Genomic DNA, 19,370 nt, shown 5'->3' on the forward strand with positions numbered 1-19,370 from the left:
AGTTTAGATTTATTTTAATGTGCATCCTGTGATCATATGCACTTGCCAAAGCCTAAAACCAAGGGCTCAGTATGCAGTCTCTGGTAAAACCATTTACCTATTTTCTCTTTAAGCTAAGGCTTTCGAGTTTTGCCTGTGCACGCCAGTTGACAACAGCCGTGTTTTAGGTTTGATTTACGTTTTAGACTTGAGTTTTTGATTTTTGTATCACCTGTTGTGCACAGGAACAATCAGCTGCAAAGTAATAACCTGCCCAGCTTCACTATTCGTGTGGAGGAGGGGTTCATGCCTCAGGCCTAAGAAAGACTCATAAAAATGGCTGACATAGCTGAGAAGTGATGGATTTCTGTTCTTCAGGGGGGAACGTTCCTATGCAGCCTTAATCCTCCATGATTGACATTTGTAAAAGTACTGGCTGTACAAATATTGGTAATTTCAGATCCAGATAATGACGTGCAACAATACAGCACATTTTTGTAAATTCAGTAAGTGGTTAAGTATATAAAATTCACATGGAAAGAGCAATTTATTATTACATATTGAATTTTACACTTTATACATTTTCAGGACTTCAATGATACTCTTAGTTTATTTAATGAAAAAATAACTGGAAGATGTCTTGGACAAATTCAACTCATAGATTAAGCACTCCATCTTGACTGATATATTCCAAGATGAAACAAAGATAATTTAGAGAGGCAAATAGTCAAGCTCATTGTAATAAGTTATTAGTGGTTATTCTCTGATTTCTCATTTTTTGATGTTTCACAGACCAAGCTATCTAGATGGATGTTTTTCATATTCCAAAGCTTTAGTACCAACTACCTCATGACTACACAATACTAGGTTTAAAACGTCAACTTTCACCAAACTCAAAACATAATTGAAATACAGTTAAGAAACGTTCACGTGTATTTGTGTGTTTTGTTCCCTTTTTCCTTCCATTGTACAAAACTCATACTGAACTGATGTATAAAGTATGATGAGAAATAAATCATCACTTATGTTCACCACTACACTCTTACAAAACGAAATCCTCTTAAATAAAAATAAATAAATTGTAAATAAAAATAAGGTAAATAAAAACGTATGACTTGATATGTTGTAGAGGTGAAGCTGCTAGTGTCTTTTCAGCCAGGCAGTGATGTTGACAGCTGTGTGAGTGTGTGTCAAGGCCAGCTGGTCTAACGGAACTATAAATAACTCTGACTGGACCTCCAGAGCCATATCGGGCTGAGAGAAAAAAGGGAGGATGACTGACAGTAGAGCAGGAAACAATCAGCACAGAAAGAGGGAGGGACAACAAGACGAACGGAGAGGTAGAGCTGCTCTTCTGCCAGAGCTCAGACTGAATGGTTTCTGCTAAGACACTTGAGCTGTTATCCATTATTTGGCGAGACAGGGCGTCAGTCGCAGGGATGGGTGATCCAGCGACCCTGGTCGAGTCCACCACCTCTCCTGTCGTCACAACCATCCCTACGGTGATAGCTGGGGAAACCCAAGGTGAGGGGGCGCATTGGTTTAAGGGAAGGACGAAGCAGAATGGAGGTCATTGTTGAGGCCTGGTTGGATTCAGGACAGAAAGATGCAAAGACCTGAATGTCTAGTGCTGTAAAAAGGGATCAGAGGTATTAGTTATGTTATCATCAGTTTCAGTGGTGCATACATAGGCTAGTTTTATTTTAGTTTTTCTTTATTTAAATTTTTTAGTTATCAAGGATATGCATGCCATAAAATGATGTACAAATTATTTATGAAAGGTCTCCTATAATGTAAATGTATCCATATGTTGAAGGTGATATTGCTAATATTTATGTAAAGTCCCTATAATAAGTCTTAATTATTATAGTACCTGTTTCCACTGAGATTGTGAAGTGTGAGTACCTTTGACCCACATTCATGTCCACTTTGGGAGACTTTGGTCCAGATTGGTATTGGTCAACTCTCTGAAGACTCAGCTGACTGGGATAAGATAATAAACAAAGAAGAATCCCTCCCCTTGTTGTGGAGTCTTATATTAATGTTAAGTTGGCAGAACAATATAGAGCACAAAGCATGAGAGGGAAACTAAATGTCACACTTGCACGCATTTCAGCTTGAGGGTGGCTTTTGGTCTTGTATCTGGACTGGAAAACTCATGACTATTAATTAAACACTGAGTAGCAATGAATTAGTTATTGTATTGTAGATGCATATTGTCTGACTTGAGATGACATTTCCTGTCTTTATCTGAACTCCATATAAAAAGAATCAGTCTAAGTAATGTTGTAATTTCAGCTATGCCCCTGAGTGTGTCTCAGTATGACCTTGTACCATGTAGTGCACTGCAACACCTGTTCATTCTCTCTGCCTCTATTTTTTTCCCATCATGCATTGATGGATATCATCTATCCCGGAATAGCTTCTCACCCAATGCTCTTTGGATGTGTTTATTTTTCTGTTTCCATTCCCTCGACTGCTTCTTTTCCCAGAGCCAATTTTACAGATGCAGCAAATGGAAAATGCATGCAAATTTGTTGAAATATGTCAACTTGATACTTCATCCGTTCTGGAAGAAGTAGAGTAACATGGTGGCTTAGAAAGATGTTAGAAATAATAAAGAGCGTGATCATTGCAAATGGCTTAACATGTGTGGTTGTTTTTGTTGATTATGCAACAGCATAACTGCATTTACCAGCTAACACTACACAGGCACACACATACTATTATACATTTAAAAAGTTATGTCTATCTTCAGTTTCTGAAATGTTAAGTCTCTGATCTTTTAATTGAGTCAATGTGTTTTTTGTTAACTGCAGTTGGTGTGGGCCAAACAGTTCTAAACAGAAAAACACTGAGTCTGTCCAGGTTGTGAACAAAAGCAGAATTCATCTGGTCTCTAAACACTCACGGACAGCTTTTAGAGTCTCAGACAATACCTTCAGGTTCCCACTTCACATGCCCACCAGCATAAAACAAATTGAACCTCTGAAAATACATTTACCTTATTGCTCTGTTTTTACATCTTACAGGCTGAACTGTAGGTTTATCATAAGATGACATTCAAATGATGATGATGAAATGAAAATCAACATCAGTTGCAGCCCTGCTTGTTTTTTTAAATGATGTTCTGTGTGGACTGGATTATCTGTGATACTGTGTCAGAAGTTTGTGAGGAAATGTAACACTGACCTTGAAAATGCTCCAAGTCAAATTTGAGTATTATCTGCACATACTGACATCATATCCTGCCTTTGTGTTGCAGATGGTACCAAATCCCAGGCAGCCAATAAGAATGGGAAGAAGGCAGACTCTGGGTCAAGCGGCGGTAGTTTCTTTACCTGGTTCATCGTCCTGGCCCTGCTGGGAGTCTGGACATCTGTAGCCGTGGTTTACTTTGACCTTGTTGACTACCAGGGGGTCCTTGGTGAGTACATGTTGTGAAAAACTACACAAATTTATATGAAAGCATCTATATGTGAATATGACAGCATTTCCTTTCTCTAGTAGCCCTTTCTTTTTTACTTAAAGGGTTACTCTGGACATTTATGAGGTAATTATCCATAGTCGCTCTATTGGCTACAGTAGATTGAAGACTCTACTTTTTGACAAAGATGTAAAGCTGTTGTTCTGCTCTCTTCAAAACCACCAGACTCTTTTGACAACAAGCCTCTTTCTTAATATATTTATGTACTCTGTGACTGGTGTGTTACATTTTAGTCCTGACCTTTTTAAAAGTGTCCTTTTTAAAAGTAATAAAGTAACACAAACTAAATGGTATATCCTCTTCTTTCATTTGTCATCTGTCTGACCGTTAAACCATCCTTACCATTATCTTGAGGGTACCACAATAGCAAGAACTGAGTGGCAGAGTGTGTAATGTTGCATTTGGTGCCATTTGTAAATGCTTGACCTCAGCTTTGGTTGTTACCTCATCTGTAACCTAGTTAACAGTGCTGCTGCTTATCTTTACTAGAAGAACAAGTTAAAAACTGTTGTGCAATGGCTGTTCAACTTGGGCGTATTTGGATAGTGTCATTTCCTCCAACATTACCACAAAGTTAATGAATTATAAATGGGTAATCATCTCCATGCCTATCAAGATCTGCCTATGATGAAATAAGACTGGTTTTAAAAAATCAATAAATATAGCATACAGTTTTTCGTTTTTTTTTGTTGTTTTTTTTATAGATAGATGAAACAATTTTTTTCAATAGTAGTTTACTGATTAGTGTACACTTACTCCATACCAGAGTTGTGATGAACACCATATATTTTTTGCACATTGACTATGGATAAGTACCTCATACAATCACACTTCAGAAAATAACCCTTTAAAGCTCTGATTAGGAACTCTTAACCACTCACCCAAAAACGGCACCACAGCTTGTATTCACTTGTCATTACCACCAACTTAATGACAATCTTTACTTTTCTCCTGCTTTCCCATTGGCATTAAAACCATTGCATAGGAAAATAATATGCAGATTAGCTACCTGTTAATGCCTGCAGATGAATCCCCCAAACATATCAGCAAACTTCAGTATCATTACTTTAATCTTGCTTGTTTTTTAACAATAAGACTTTTGCATACAATAACCTTTTCATGAAGAATCTTAAGAGGAAACAAAAACTACGTGGAACTTCATTAATTTATTTCTGTGTCACTGGAATGTAGCATGTCCACGCCTATTCACTGGAGGTCAACTCATATTAGTGATGGGAATAGAGAACCGGTTCCCAGTTGCTCAATTCCTTGGAATTGTTTTTCCTGCTTGTTTAACGATTCTGCTTATCGATTCCAACAAACCTCCAGCCCCCTCAAATAAAAGTTTCTACAGGTAAGGAATAGGAAAATGAGGTGCGCAACAGCTGGAGACATAGAGGAATTAGTAAAGCATCTTAAGTTTCACTTTCACTTTGTACAGTCATATGGTGTGACACCCCCACACCCCCACTCTGAACCGGGCCCGGCGTCATCTGTTGTTATTATTTGTGCATACTGTATATGTTATATTTTCTGTGCAGAGATGGAAATCTAATAGACAATTAATGCAAACAAACCCGTTTGCAGTCTTTTATTCCCTCAGCCAATGAGAATTGATAAGGAATCGGATCGATAAGCAAAATTGATAATGGAATCGGAAAAATTCTTCTCAATTCCCATCCCTTACTCTAATGCATGTATGTTCATTGATACATTGACTAATTTGCACAGCTAATGCCACTGTCTTTTGTACTACTTTCTTCTTCTGCTGTTAATGGATGAATTATGATTCTTCTTTCTCAATGACTCTGTAATTCCTATTGTTTGTATTGTGTTTTGCATGCAGATAAGGCTAAAGGCTTTCAAATTAACCTGTCTGAGGCCTTGCAAGGTAAAGAACTCAGGGTGTACTATGTTTTTACACACATTAACATATATCATCCTTGTTTTGTAAATGGGGATGCACCAGTCTGAACCTAAAGTGAACAGAATAAAAACTGACTGAGATGGGTGCAGCTCTATTTATAAGGGTTCCTCCACATATAGAACTGGAAATGACAAAAGTCAAATTCCATATTTTGGGCAAAGTATGGAGAGAGATCCTTCCAGATTACAGCTCCAGTTCTCTATTTGTAAAATAAAGTTTGGGTCTTCTAAAAATTGATCCCAGCCAGAGTCTTTTTAATATAATTATGTGAAGCAGCTGAGCACTCAGAGCTGCCTCTACACCTGGGAAGAACCTGTCTTCTGAGAGCTGAGCTGAGCCCCAAATATGAAGCTTTGTTGGCTAAGGGAAAGAAAAGTAGATGCAATCTTGTCCAACATGTGGCAAATGTAAGCTATGTGCACAGGCAAAAGCATGGCTCCCAGAGTGGTTGTCTGACCCCAAAAATAGAAGTTTAAATGTATTATCTGCGTAACAAACATCTAGATGACCACTGTGGTCAGAAATATTCGGAGTGTTGGGGAAAAATAGAATTTTGAAACTGAAAAATGTGTAGGAACCCTGACTTAGAATCCCCTTCAGAAGCCATCGTTGTATTTTCAAGAGACCCCTCCCCCTTTTAACTGTCCTCTTCATTTAGCTGAAGTTTCCACGGGCCTGTATCATAAAGCAAAATTAAGTGATGTAGAGAAGCAACTTCTGATTCAACCTTGGGTTTTCAGTATCACAAAGGTGGTTTATTTCTTAAGGAGGGAAATCACTATGGTAACTTATCAACTAAACTGCTTTGGAGCAGGTTATGTCAGAGGTTGTGTTTTAAAATTGCCTCCCACTGAAGGGTGTGGACTGTGCATGTAGTGGGAGGGTCTCTTAGACAGATTTTAGATGCTGTCTAAAAGGTTTTTCTTTAGTATAATAATGGAATATTTAGCCTTGTACTTGCCAACTTTGAAGATTTGACAGTAAGCCCACTTATTGGCTTGAATTTTATTTTTGTATTTGTTCTTTATTTGTTCGCAGACTCTTAAAACAATATCAAAATAGAGAGACAAAGGCTAAAATTGTCACATCACAGGAATATGTAGAATACATTGAAGCAAGACATTAATTTGATGAAATCCACAACTGTAGTTCTAGTCAGATCTGGAGGAAGTAGGTATATTGATAAGAATACATATCTTTACAGATTCTCACTGTCTGTTGTCAAGTTCCTCTGACAGTTTTAGCTGCAGCAGTTGTTTCTTTTAGCCTGTAATTATGTTTTTTAATTCCTCAGATCTGTTTCCCGTTACAGGTTTGTTTTCATGTGGAAAATAAGCAGCTCCGGACCTGTCCATGTTTGCTATTAGTCACAAATATGGAGCCACCCCTTTTACGTGAACACACTCATAATTAGAATCAGAAACCCTGGGTTGGCAAAGCAAGTTGATGAGCTCCAAACTTATGCTAGTAGTGTGATTGTTGGGTGACGCAAAGAGATCCTGAATCCGTGCGCCTCGCTTTATGATACAGGCCCCTGTGCCAGGTCTCAAATGGTTTAGATCCACCCCATTCTCTTTTGTAGTTGCACTGTAGATAACATCATTAAAAAAAACAACATACTGGTGTCCCACAATGTTGTATTAGTACTTTTTGTATCAGATTTCCCAGCAATAGCTGTAGATGCCTGGTCTTAACTGTCTGTCCTGCATCTCCATCTTTAAGGAAATCCACCAAGATTTTAACACTTGTGATGATGGCCATGCATGAGTAATAGATGACCAGTCCCTCACAAGCTTGGTGCATTTACTATTTGTTTGTTATGTCTGTTCTGTTCTATGTTTAATGATGCATGCAAATCCAATCCTCTACAAAGATCAGACAGTAAGTGTACATGTGCGTTTGTCACTACTCTAGGTAAACTGGTGGCATACGATACAGATGGCGACGGCGATTTTGATGTGGAGGATGCTAAAGTTCTGCTAGGCAAGTTGATTTGTGTCAAATTTTGTATCCAATGTTGCTATCTGTGCCCTGCATTAGGAAATCAAGGGATATGTACAGTGTGGAAATATATTTGGAATAAGATCCGCATGATACACAGATGTGGGACAGCTCTGATTTCTTCTGCAGGCACCAAATGGCATGTGTGTGTGATTTATGTTAAAAGGCAATCTGGGTTTCTTTTGCATGACTCACAATCAAACAGTTGACTGAAACAACAATAACAATATTAATGATGATAATAATAACTTTTATAGAGCTGTTTTCAGGGTATCTAACTAAATGAATCCAACAAACATACCACTGAGTCTCTCCACTCAGCAGTTAGGAATTTAGTCTTTATCTTAAAATCTCATGGGCCACATATTCCAAAAAGAAAGGCGATCTGCAGAAGGTCCTCACTGAAGTGATATTAACAGATGGAATTAATGAGGTTCGTCGAAGGTGAAGACATGTTTTTCTGTCCTTAATCGGAATATAACCATTTTTGCACACATTATACATATGGTGATGAATTTCGACATGTTGGGTCACAGATGCGGGACAAACCTTAAAGTTGTTTTTCATTAATCAAAACAGTCATTCATTTGTCCTACAGAACATGTTTTAGGGTAAGAACATGTCAGTGTATAAGGGACTTTTGTGTTGGCTTTCTTATTCTGAATTACTTTCTCTACTCCAATCTCTTGTTAGGAAAAGTTCTCTTTTTAAGTTTTAGCTTCAAGTTTGTATCCTCAAGCTCCCCATTTGTGTTCTTTACATTTTATGATTCCTTTATGTTAGAGGTTGACATCAATCTGTTTGGTTGAATAATGTTGTGTTTGGATGTTTACAAATTACCAGCCTCCAAAAGTCATGTTGATATGTAATGTGGTCTGTTATTGGACCATACGTGTACTCAAGTAAGGTCTATTTTTTCAAGGAGGTTCCAAACTCAAAGACACAATAACATCATTATGTATTTGAGCTAATTCATGCTACAATGAAAGTTAACTTTGTATAAGACAGCTTTATTTATATAGATATATATTTTTATCATGAAAGGTCTATGACTTTGACTTTACTAAAAAGTGGGAAACTGTTAAACTGAACCTCAAATATGGCTTATTTCTGACAGTGTCAGATTTTGTTTTTATTAATTTTTGCGGTAAGCTGAACTCCTTTTCTCTGCTCTATCACAAGAATTGCTGTTATATTGACCTTCATTCCAGTTTGGTATGTTTTACTACTTTGTACAGAGGTCATCTTCAGCATGAAAATAATATTCAGATTATTTTTTAGCTCAGTGGTCTTCATAAATAGTATTATGTCTATTGATAATGATAATCATGATAATGTTCTTTATTATAAGTACATAGTTTGTAACTCTGTCCCCAAACCTTTTACTGTAGTGCATCTTCCCAACACACTCTTAAGCCTTCTAATGCATCTTTGTTTTGTTTTTATTCAAAGAAGTCTTTTTTATCTCCATGCTTTCTCTCCTTAGCCTCTGCTTCATTGCTTCCTTAACTTTATTGGATTTGAGCGCAACTGAAAGAAAATATTTTTAAATGTAGAGTGGTCGCATACATATAATGGCTTCACTCTTTTAAGTTATGGGATGTTGAAGTAAGCACAAACATGTTAAACATTTGGGTAAGCCAGTAAAAAGTAGCTAACTTAACATTTTTATTCAGTGTACATATTCTGTCCTTTTTAATTAAAAGGTCCAAACATGCACAGACAGACAGTTGTGCTGCTGCAATTTTTTTTGCTATTTACTGTTCACACTTTGGCCAAAACTTTCACATTTTTAGCTAATGTTACAATATAAGACATATGATTTAAATTACAGCTCAAAAATGTATGAAGCCCATCCCTGGCCGACAGGCAAAGACTTAAAGTCACTCTTGCAGAAGTATGAGCTCTACCATGTGTCCTTGTAGTTTTGTATCTGACACCTATTTCTGTCTGGTTCTGACTGTCTACACATGATCAGTAGCCCCATTATTAAATAAACTTCATCAAAACACCTCTTTCATTATGATTCATCAAACAGAACGATCTGATTTAATTCTAAAGAAAATCACTGTTGGTTTAAACTAAACCACTCAGTGTCTTGTTAGGCAGCATCGATAGTTTAGTATAAAAGCTACATTTTGCTGGTGATCATGTGGAGACGTCCTGACTACCTGCTTATATATACAGTATTTATATAGTCTGAGTAGATCCCTCGCTGCCTAACCTACGCTTAAAACTTCTTACCTTCTCCTGTTCTTTCCCTCCCTCTTTCCTCCTCTGCTCTTTCATTTCATCATCCTCTTCATTTTATTCGGCTCCAACTTTACTTCCACCTGCCTTTTTGCTATTAGTTTTCTCCACTCCCCGACCCCGTCTCTCTCACGTCAATTTGTTGTACACCCACACTTCCCCTCCATCCACCCCCGCCTCCATCCCTCCCCCCACCCCCTCCTCTTGTTTGCGTAGGCCTGACCAGTGAGGGCGATGGTCAGGGTGAATCCAAGATTCTGGATTGGTTAGAAGAAGTGGAGGAGGGCGGCTCTGATTGGTTAAATGGTTTCTTCACTTTCCTGTACGGTCTGATTAACCCCTTGGAGCCAATGGAGGAGGACCAGGAAGAAGAGCAGCGCAGTGGCTCAAGAAGAGACCTGGAGCTGCAGGATGAGGATGAGGAGGATGACGATGAAGTTCATGTGAGAAGAAGAGGAGCAAAGGATGATGGAAATCAGGGGCAGAAGATTGTCATAGTTGGCCTCCATAACCAATAGCAACAGCCCAGTTATCCTCAGTTCCACTTTGTTCTTCAACTTTACAGGGCCCCTGTCAAACAGACCAGGCTTTAGTGTCTGGGAGATGTTTCACAGCGTTTGGCACTTGAACCAGCCACTAGCCTTGAAGATAAATACAGCAGTTAGCCTTGTGCTTTGGGCCCTACCCATCCTGGATTCCACCTACTGTAACCTTCTAAAACTTGACAACCTGCGTACTTCTATCAGCAGAATCTTGAGAGTTAAATCCTTTTTGAAGGAGTTTCCATGATGTCGATTTCTGTGCTGGGATTTGGTCTGATGATACTCAGGAACATTTTTTAAGCTCTCAATTTTTTATTTTTTTTTGTTGATTTTTTTTTTTTTTTTTTTTTTAAGAATCTATTTATAACTGATTTTCTGCACAAATCTGTTGCAAATAGCCAGCAATCCAATAAACAAAAATGCAAGGGTGATTTGCACTTTGACAGCTTGGTTTTTGCTGTCCCTCGTCTTTTCCCATCGCTGCATGCCTAAAAAACTGATCTGGAACACATTTACTCGGGACACTTGGACTACAAGCATGGATTTGTACTTTTCTAAATTTCTGGCACATCTAAGACTCTTGCTTTTTGTCCTGGATCCCACTCCTACCTGGTGTTCAGACTGTGTGCATTTGGATAATATGTTGAAATCAGGAAAAATGCGGGTTTATTTAGGGGTGAATCTTCACAGGATGTGTTGTAGTGGTACTATAGCAGACTGACCTGGGTAACCCCACCCCTCCTCTTCCTGATGTCTTAAACTGCTGTTAACAAGCTACCTTTTGACTTTCTGCACAAAGACATACTGTCATGGGAGACAGACCACTGCAGTGAGAAAGAACTGATCGATTGAGTTGCTGATTTAGTGCTAGGAAGCTTCTCCCATGGCACTCTTACCATAACACACTCACTTGAGGATGAGAGCCAGTAGTTTCTGTCAGTAACACATTGCGTGTCTCCTTGCAGGGACATGTTCATGTGTTTGTTGGAACATTTTGGACTTTGCCAGACCTGTTTACTGATGACAAATTCAAGGCACAGATAGTTAAAACCTGTCAAGCGGAACATACTTTCCTGTATAGGAAGGGGTAAATAAATACAATGCACTTCAGAGTTTCATGTGCAGCTCAGATTATTGATCATGCCATGAGCATCTCAATGTGCAGGGATCCGGTTATTATAACTGTGAAGCTTTCAATAGTATGTTGGTATGTTTTAGTGTGAATGAGTATTTAGTCTTGTTTTTTTTTTTAGTTTTGAGTGCCTATGTAGTCCTCTTAATTCTGAGATTTTCAAGAAAACTCAGACAATTCCTAACTCTGAAAATGAAGAATACTAGAATGAAAGCCTTGATTTTTAGAATCTGAAAAAGATGGGAATGCATTACTTCAAATACAGTTTATAAAATGATCCAACATTTCGCAAAGCCATTTTATTCATTTGCACCCCGACTATATCTTCCTATAGAGGAAAAAAGAAGCTCATAATGTACATTGCAAATGTCGACGTTTAGCTCAGATTTTTGATCATCCATGGACCATACGTTTGTTGCCACATGTATGGACATGTTCTTGTATGCAGACCCTCCAGGTGTAGAAATTAAGTAGAAATAGAACCTTTCATATATTAGTCACTGATGGCTTTAGGACTTGCCTCAAGAACAATATTGTGTATATACTGAGCTACAGTGGTGCTCTCTGTCCTTCAGGTGCTCCTATACTCTGCAGGAATCAGGCTTCATTGTGTTTGCGGACCTGCATTATTCCTCTTCCCCGCTCCAGTATATCACTGTAACTGCTCCATTGTTCTGATTTCCCCTTTAATGTAATAAACAGACATCTTACTCTAACAGTGCTTGGCAGCCTTGAAGTCTAACAGTTGTCTCTTACATCCACAGTTGAGAAATGATTATTTCTGTGTGAATGGCAGCACTTCTAGTAATAGCCAGAGGTTAAAAGGAGTGTACCTGAACCACTGATAGAGCATTTACAGTGACACAGCAACAGGAGTGTCTGTTGAATTACACAGGGATCTACTTATAATGATGAAATGCTGAATCAGCTGCAGGTGTTTTGTCCTATGCATGTGACAGCCTGGGTGTGTGTTTCTGTGTCAAAAGGCCTTGAGGGAATATTTACGTTGGACTGAAACAGGTTAGACTTGTTCTGTCTTCAGCAATGAATCCTGCTTATTAAAGCGGGGTTGTTGTTTTTTTTTTAAACTGTCAAATGCCACAGCGGTCACTTTAAGGAGAGTCTTCTATGATGCACTATGGGGACAGGGAACACCCGGCACACTGCTGTGTAAGAAAACAAACTTAACAGACAAAAAAAGAGCAAATTAAGAAAACCCCAACAATGTGACAATGCATGCTAATACTCTCAGCCAAATGCAGAAAGGTACAGGACTATATTTGCATGTGTTGAGTTTCTGTAGCTTGCCAAATTGACTTGTTTAGGTTTTTTATATTTGCATGTGTTTTCTTAAACAGCAGTACACTAAGCTCTTACTGCCACTGTAGCCCTCCTTTTTCTGGACAAACATATATGGAAATGTTTACTTTGTCTCTGGTTTACGCTGCCAAACAGAAAATGCAAAACAGAACACAGATATTTTTGTAAAATTCCATCAAAAAGTATGCAGCTGATTTTTTTTTTTTTTTTTTTTTTTTTTTTTTTTTTTAGAATTTTTAGCATTTTACTCTTTATGCACTTTAACCCCTTAGGTGCTGTATCAACCTCGAATGCACACAAAGGTGGAGCAGTTAATTCCTTGTCAACACTAATATAGACATTTTGTTCAACCTAGCAGAGACAGGATATTTTCCCAAAGGCACATTTAACAAAAAACCACGAAGCACATGTAAAACAACAGATGAGAAGAATTATGACATTACTCCTCAGTTCATTATTACTCATCAAACCCCTGGTGACAACCATAAAGGTGGATCTATATTCATTTCTTTACATATAGGTACTGCTGTTAACAGCTTGGAAAAAGGAACCTTCATCTAACTTCCCAATGTCACATTTTGCTTTCCCTTTTAATAGCCTCTTTGGTTGTACAGGAAGGTTTTCGTCTCTGGTATTTGATGTGTCGTCGACTTAAGTTTATCACCTCCTTTTGGTGAATTATTTGAGTTTATGCAACTGTTGCGATCAGGCAGGTATTGCATGTTGGGATAGAAAGTTTTAATTTATGTATGTTTTCTGTGATATCAGATGAGAAACCTGGAGATGCAGACAGGAGAGGAGCTAAAAAAGGTATCGACATGCATTTGCATGTTGCCGTGCTGTGTTCCTGTGTGGACTAGACGGTGGAGTGTATACATACTAAACGCACTACAAATTGAGCTATACTAAAAGTGCAGTTGCAGGGTTACAGAAGTAGCTGAAGTAGTAATCCATAAAAACCCTCGTGCAACTGTTGTAAAACCCATTTTATGCATGTTCACTACAGTGTTAATGTGATTTGACAGGAGTCAGAGGACTGTGGTGTGAAACTGGTTTTTACTAGTTTGACTGAACTGAACTCGCCTGTCTGATGCTTGGTGTGAATTTGAGCATGGCCTCGTCCCATGAACTCCTTTAATGAATGGTGAAACGCCAATGAGTGTTATTGCCCCTCCATCCCAGAGAGTTCTCCAACCAAAGATGTGGGTTTCAAGCTTCGAGAGGCCTTAAAACAGCAGCTGGCCATCATCCACGAACGAATGGAGGCCAAGAAGCTCGCCAAGCTGGCCCTGGCTGAGGTCAGACAAATCCTGGTCAAAGAGGAGGAGGAGAAGGAGCTGGAGCTGGGAAGGAAGGACATATCGGCAAAAGTGAAGGAACGGGTGGCCATCAGGTTGAAGGAAGAAGAGGAGAAGATTGAAAAAGAAGAGATGGAGAAAGCCCTGGAAAAACTGAGGAAGGAAAAAACCAAACAGCTGCAGGGGAAAAAGGATGAAGGGAAAGAAGAAGAGGTGGAGGTGGAGGGGAGGGAGAGCAAATTAAAGAGAGGAGGAGGTGGTGAGAAAGAGGACAAAGCAGAGAAAAAAGTAGAGGGGGAGGGAAAGAAGGTCCAGGAGGAAGAGGACCACAGAAAAGGAAAAGAAAAGGTGAAAAAAGGCAAAGCTGGCAAATCAGACAAAGGCAGAAAATAAAGAAATCAAACTTGAGAGGAATATCTTGATCATTAAAAAAGCAGAGTTGGCCATTTTTAAAGACAGGACTGTGTGTGGAGGTTGAGGTCTTTAACACCAAAAATGTACCCATGGCAATGTGAATCAGTGATCATTGCAGCACTGAAAAGGCCCCTGGTTTATAAATCTGAACTTCATACTGGCCTGTTTTGAAGTTTCTCGTCCGTGGCTTCTTTATACTTATTCACAATCGTAGAGCAGAGGGTTTTAGTCTAAATCCAGAAGGAAATGAATAACCACATGAAGAATTTGTCTGCAATAGTTTCATTGTTGACTCATACAGTTGAGGGGTTAAAGAAATAAGTGGGTTTAAATCTCAAATGTGCAGCCTATACTTTCCCAAGTGTACCATCATAGGTAATGAGGAAATGTTTAGATAATCTTAGTTTAGTTAACTGAGAACTGAAGCAAGAGTACGATTTGTGTTTGACTGAGAGAAGATGGATCATCTTGACAAATGAAAGGAATGTTCTGTAAAAAGTCTTTCAGTCTCTAAATAACCTCTACAACCTGTGGGTGTGTCGAGTGTTTCCAGAAACATGCTGACCCTGGAGCACATGTCTATGTCACTGCAGCAAGGTCTAAGGTGAACCCACTGGCCAGCACTAGTTCAGATTATTATGATGTGTGACACTGTGTGCCTGAATTGTTGGAAATGAGTGGAGATAGACTCTAAGTGCAGGGGATAGTAGCTGCTGAAGTCGTGAGAGGGGATATTTAGTGATTATGAAAACAATAGGGTTTATAGGAATCATAAAGGTGTACTTTTCTTTTGTCAATAAAGTTTCTGGATCCATGTGTGGCTTATTCTCTTCCATCCTTCCTTTGCTGTACCTGATCTACTATCTAATATCCAGCACATCCAGTAAACTAAATACAGAATACATCTCACACTGTATAAATCTAAAATAATTATTAAAACAAGAGCAAATCCAACATTTGGTGGTTACTCTGTGCCCCAGAAGGCTAACAGTCTTTGTGTGTGTGTGAAATTTCTTTCAGTCAGCAAAAGAAACCCATTGCCTTTCACTGATGGTTTGTTTTATGTCAATGATTTCACCAGTGGAAAACAATAATTTTGATTGACATGTAATAGAAATCAGATCCACACCTTGTTGTCGAGCAGCACTATCTGATCTACTGCGCATAAATGATAATATCACCTACATATGTGCTTTATTGGTCAAAAGTTTTAGAAGTGTAGGTGTCTAAAGGGAAGATATACACTTTTAAAGGTTATAGTGGATGAGACGCTTGCGAATAGATGACACTATAGTGAGGGTTAAGGGTATGTTTGCCCGTTTAGCTGTACGATTTTCATGTTTTAACAAAAAAATACCTAATGTATGTTGTTCAATTCTTCCAATAAGAGTTAAAAGGAAGTGTGAGATACAGCATTTAGGCTCAGCTTAATCAAGATGATGCAGTGCTAATCCTTTTTAATATGAATCATTCATTGTTCTCCACTGAAACTTTAGACTCTTCTGAGCAACAGCTCTGGCTTGTGTTTCATACACTTCATTTCCTTTGTTGTGTATGTGCCTGTAACGTGTACATATGTGCCCACATTATTAATTTACACACAAAGTACTGCTTTTGTGCAACCCTCCTCATGAATATATAAGGTGCCCTGATTCACGGTCCCTCATTGGGTACAAGCAGAAAAGTCACATTACCATGTCAACTTGTATTGCGTTAACATGTCAAAGTGTAATGTCTTAAGGCATAAAAATGTACCTGTTAAAACACATTTTAATATCTCTCAATAGAAAAACGTTTAAGGTCTTTTTGTGCAAATGTCCCAAACCTGTTGTGTCTGTTCCTTTTTGCCTTTTTTCTCTAAAACTACTTTTATAAAGTGGGTTGTAGGTTATCATCAAAATCATCAAATTTGAACATTAAATTTACTTTCATTGCTGCAGAAAACTTATATTTTTAATCCATTATTTGCGTCCTGATAAAAGAAAGGACTTTTGTAGTCTCAGGCTCTTTACCTTTCCTCAATTTCACTGTTTAAATATTACTAAAACTGGAAAAATGTGTTCTAAAACTTTTGACCACATCTCTATACATAAAGGTGTGTGCAGTCCATAATGTGACAGTTCACATACTGTGTGTGTGTATACACTACATATCCTATGTCTGCACTGTACATGTGTGTGTTTGCTGCCTTCAACATGTGCATAACCCCATATAGGACTCAAAGAGAAGGTGGTTGTCGTCACTTCCCGTAGTGAGGAAGCAGCTGCCCCAGTGGAGGCCCCTGAACCTGAACCCACACCAGAAGGTAAAACAGACAGGTTGATTACACACACACGCGCACACACACACACACACGCACACACACACACACACACACACACACAGATCTCATGGGAACATGTAAAGGTAGATCACAAGGGAACACAGGTGATATATGGTAACTGAAGTCTGAAAAAAGGAACATCTTCTCATTTACACTAAACCACCAAAGTGACATTTTGAAAGTGCATCCCGAAGAAAAGCAGTAATGCAAAAAATGTCAGTCATCTTCAACATCCCATATAGCAGAATCTGTATGGAACCTCAGCTGCTCAGAATCTCATGTACACTTAGAAATATGTACTGCACTCAGTTGAGAAAAGTAATTTACCAACCTGATCACAAATAAGGAAATTAACTTCTGTGCACATAAATGTCCAGATGAATCTGAAATGCTCACAGCTATTACGTAAACTTGAGCCATACTCAAAGAAATAAAACACTGAAATTGGAGGCGATAACTTCATAATTGTCTTTGCTGCACTGAATGAATATGAAAGTAACTAGAAATGCAAACAGTACATTCTTTGTTGCTTTAATTATGCCACATGTATAATTGTTATTGCTCTTTTCCTGTGAGATACAATAATACGCTTTTCATCATAGTTTATGCAGTTATTTATTCACTTAAATACAGCAGTTAGACAAAACTGATGAAGAACAGTGAACCATTGCTTACACAGACAATAATAATAAACATGAAAAATGGTCAAAATATGCTACATGCACTAGTTCATTCTAATTTTTGTTGTGATGCTACTGTCTCCAGCTGTTGTCGAGCCTGATGCTGTGCCTGTGGAAGATGTGATCGAAGCTGCAGTAGCAGAGGAAGCGGCTGCACCACCACCTCCAGGTACGAGTGAGCATGAACCTGCATGATGTGGTAGTCCAACCTTTAGTTCAAACTGTGGTACGTTTCAGCACCTCCTGCCTGTTGGACCCCTGATAAGCACAACTGGTTCTCCTTTTATCAGAACCTGAGGTTGTAGCAGAGCCTGAGGTGGAGGCATCTGAGCCAGAACCAGAACCAGAGCCTGAGGCTGAACCTGAACCAGAGCCAGAGGAGACCCCTGAGGTTAGTACTAACTGGAATAATGAATATGAAACCATCACCTGCTGGGTTTGGACACCAAGTCTTTCTACTTGTAAAATCAGATGCCTGTTGGAGGTGAAACTATGACGGGCCATTAGTTCTAAGAATGACTTCAGACAATTATGATGTGTTTTATTTTCTGCTTTTTCAGGTGATTGAGGAGGATCCAGAGGTGCTGGAAGAGGAGCTTCCCCCAGTAGAGGAGGAAGTATGTCCAGAATGTTAATATTGTTTTTATTACCCCTCTGTCAACTTCAGGTCAAAGGGGTATTGTAGTCGTTTTGTCGTCTGTCTGTCCATTCAACATCTGAAGAATGCATTGAGATATTTGCACCAAATTTATACTGTGGATGCATCCTGGCTTGGAGCAGAAGCTTATTAAAAATGGGTCACCTTGACCTACTTTATCAAGGTCAAATGGCCTTGTACCTTGAGCAGTTATAATATCTGAGTAATTTCAAATCTAAATATGTGTGTAACAAGTTTTACACAAAGACCTCTTTGGATGTAGGGTCACTCATACACTTTCTGCATGGGTGGGGGGGGTGCTACTATAATTTTAACACCTTAAAGATATTGGATGTTTACATTCTTTTATTCTTTCACTACCAATTGAATAAACAATTCTTTTTTTTTAATCAAATATAAAGCTGTTTCTCAAGGATTTCCCTTTAGATGTTCTAAAATAATTTGCTACTGCTTTTAGACTTGTACCTTTGCTGCTGTTACAGCACATTTTCTTTTATGCATCTTAAACTGGCTCAGACTTGTGTACTGTACCTGGGGCAAAGCATACTCCGTATATTAAAAATAGACTCCTATGATCTAGTTTTCCCCCAAAGTCAAGACACCTAGCTGTGTTTACATGGACCCAAGTTTGCCATTAGTAGACAGAATAAAAAAGTCTTTGTGTAACCACTGCAGTTGGAAGAGACAAGTCTGATCAGAATAAACTAGAAAACCACTGTCTATATTAGCAGATTTTAACCGTTAATAGCCCCCAGAAATGCTCAAAGTCATTTCTGTTTGTAATAAATGTACTGTTTCTACACGTTTGTTGTATGTAGGTGTAACTTGAGAAGGGACAGAAACTGGGAGATAGAAAAACAAACCTGGTCTGTTGCTCATAAAGGTTTTGTTGTAGATTTAGAAGGAGCTGTTCATACAAGTGTCTGACAAGATGTAGTCAGAATCTTCAAAATCATAGCCCACTTCTTTAGAATGAATGACATTTTCTCAACATCTGTATTTTTATGACTTACGTTTAATTGCAATTAAAAATAACTAATAGTAAAATCAAAAGCTGATAATCAGATGCCATTATTGTTTGTGTAAACGGATAACTTTGAATCTCAGACTGATTTATGTCAGCTTAAAGAACTGTCATTCATGTAACTAATGGTTGATCAGATGACAGTGTGGCTTTTACTCAGTATATTTAACTTGACTCTAATTTATTATAGCACATTAGTTCTGAAGTAGCACAGACATTAAACACAGGTATTTAACTGGTTTGATTTCTTATGTTAGAAAATGTTAAGCTGATGAGTTTAAAGAAAATAAAGGAGGTCTAACTGTTCATGACTAAAAGTAAAATGTGACAAAGGG

At 38.4% G+C, this 19,370-nt stretch overlaps 1 protein-coding gene across 9 annotated transcripts in view; it reads left to right on the top strand.

The window, feature by feature from the left end:
• asph (aspartate beta-hydroxylase) overlaps window positions 1–19,370 on the top strand; it is a 34,097-nt gene that overhangs the window by 7,752 nt on the left and 6,975 nt on the right. For 2 of the 9 annotated variants that reach the window (XM_030159641.1, XM_030159642.1), the window contains exons 2-9: window positions 3,245–3,406; window positions 5,313–5,357; window positions 7,308–7,376; window positions 16,566–16,655; window positions 17,439–17,534; window positions 17,647–17,744; window positions 17,914–17,970; window positions 19,328–19,331. In XM_030159641.1, coding sequence (XP_030015501.1) covers window positions 3,245–3,406; window positions 5,313–5,357; window positions 7,308–7,376; window positions 16,566–16,655; window positions 17,439–17,534; window positions 17,647–17,744; window positions 17,914–17,970; window positions 19,328–19,331 — 621 coding nt within the window. Of the gene's footprint in view, window positions 1–1,334; window positions 1,504–3,244; window positions 3,407–5,312; window positions 5,358–7,307; window positions 7,377–16,565; window positions 16,656–17,438; window positions 17,535–17,643; window positions 17,745–17,913; window positions 17,971–19,327; window positions 19,332–19,370 lie in introns of those variants that run through there. The other 7 variants (XM_030159638.1, XM_030159635.1, XM_030159640.1 and 4 more) reach the window with 7 other exon arrangements.

The sequence above is a fragment of the Sphaeramia orbicularis genome, chromosome 17 (genome assembly GCF_902148855.1).
Source record: "Sphaeramia orbicularis chromosome 17, fSphaOr1.1, whole genome shotgun sequence".
Lineage (NCBI taxonomy): Eukaryota > Metazoa > Chordata > Actinopteri > Kurtiformes > Apogonidae > Sphaeramia > Sphaeramia orbicularis.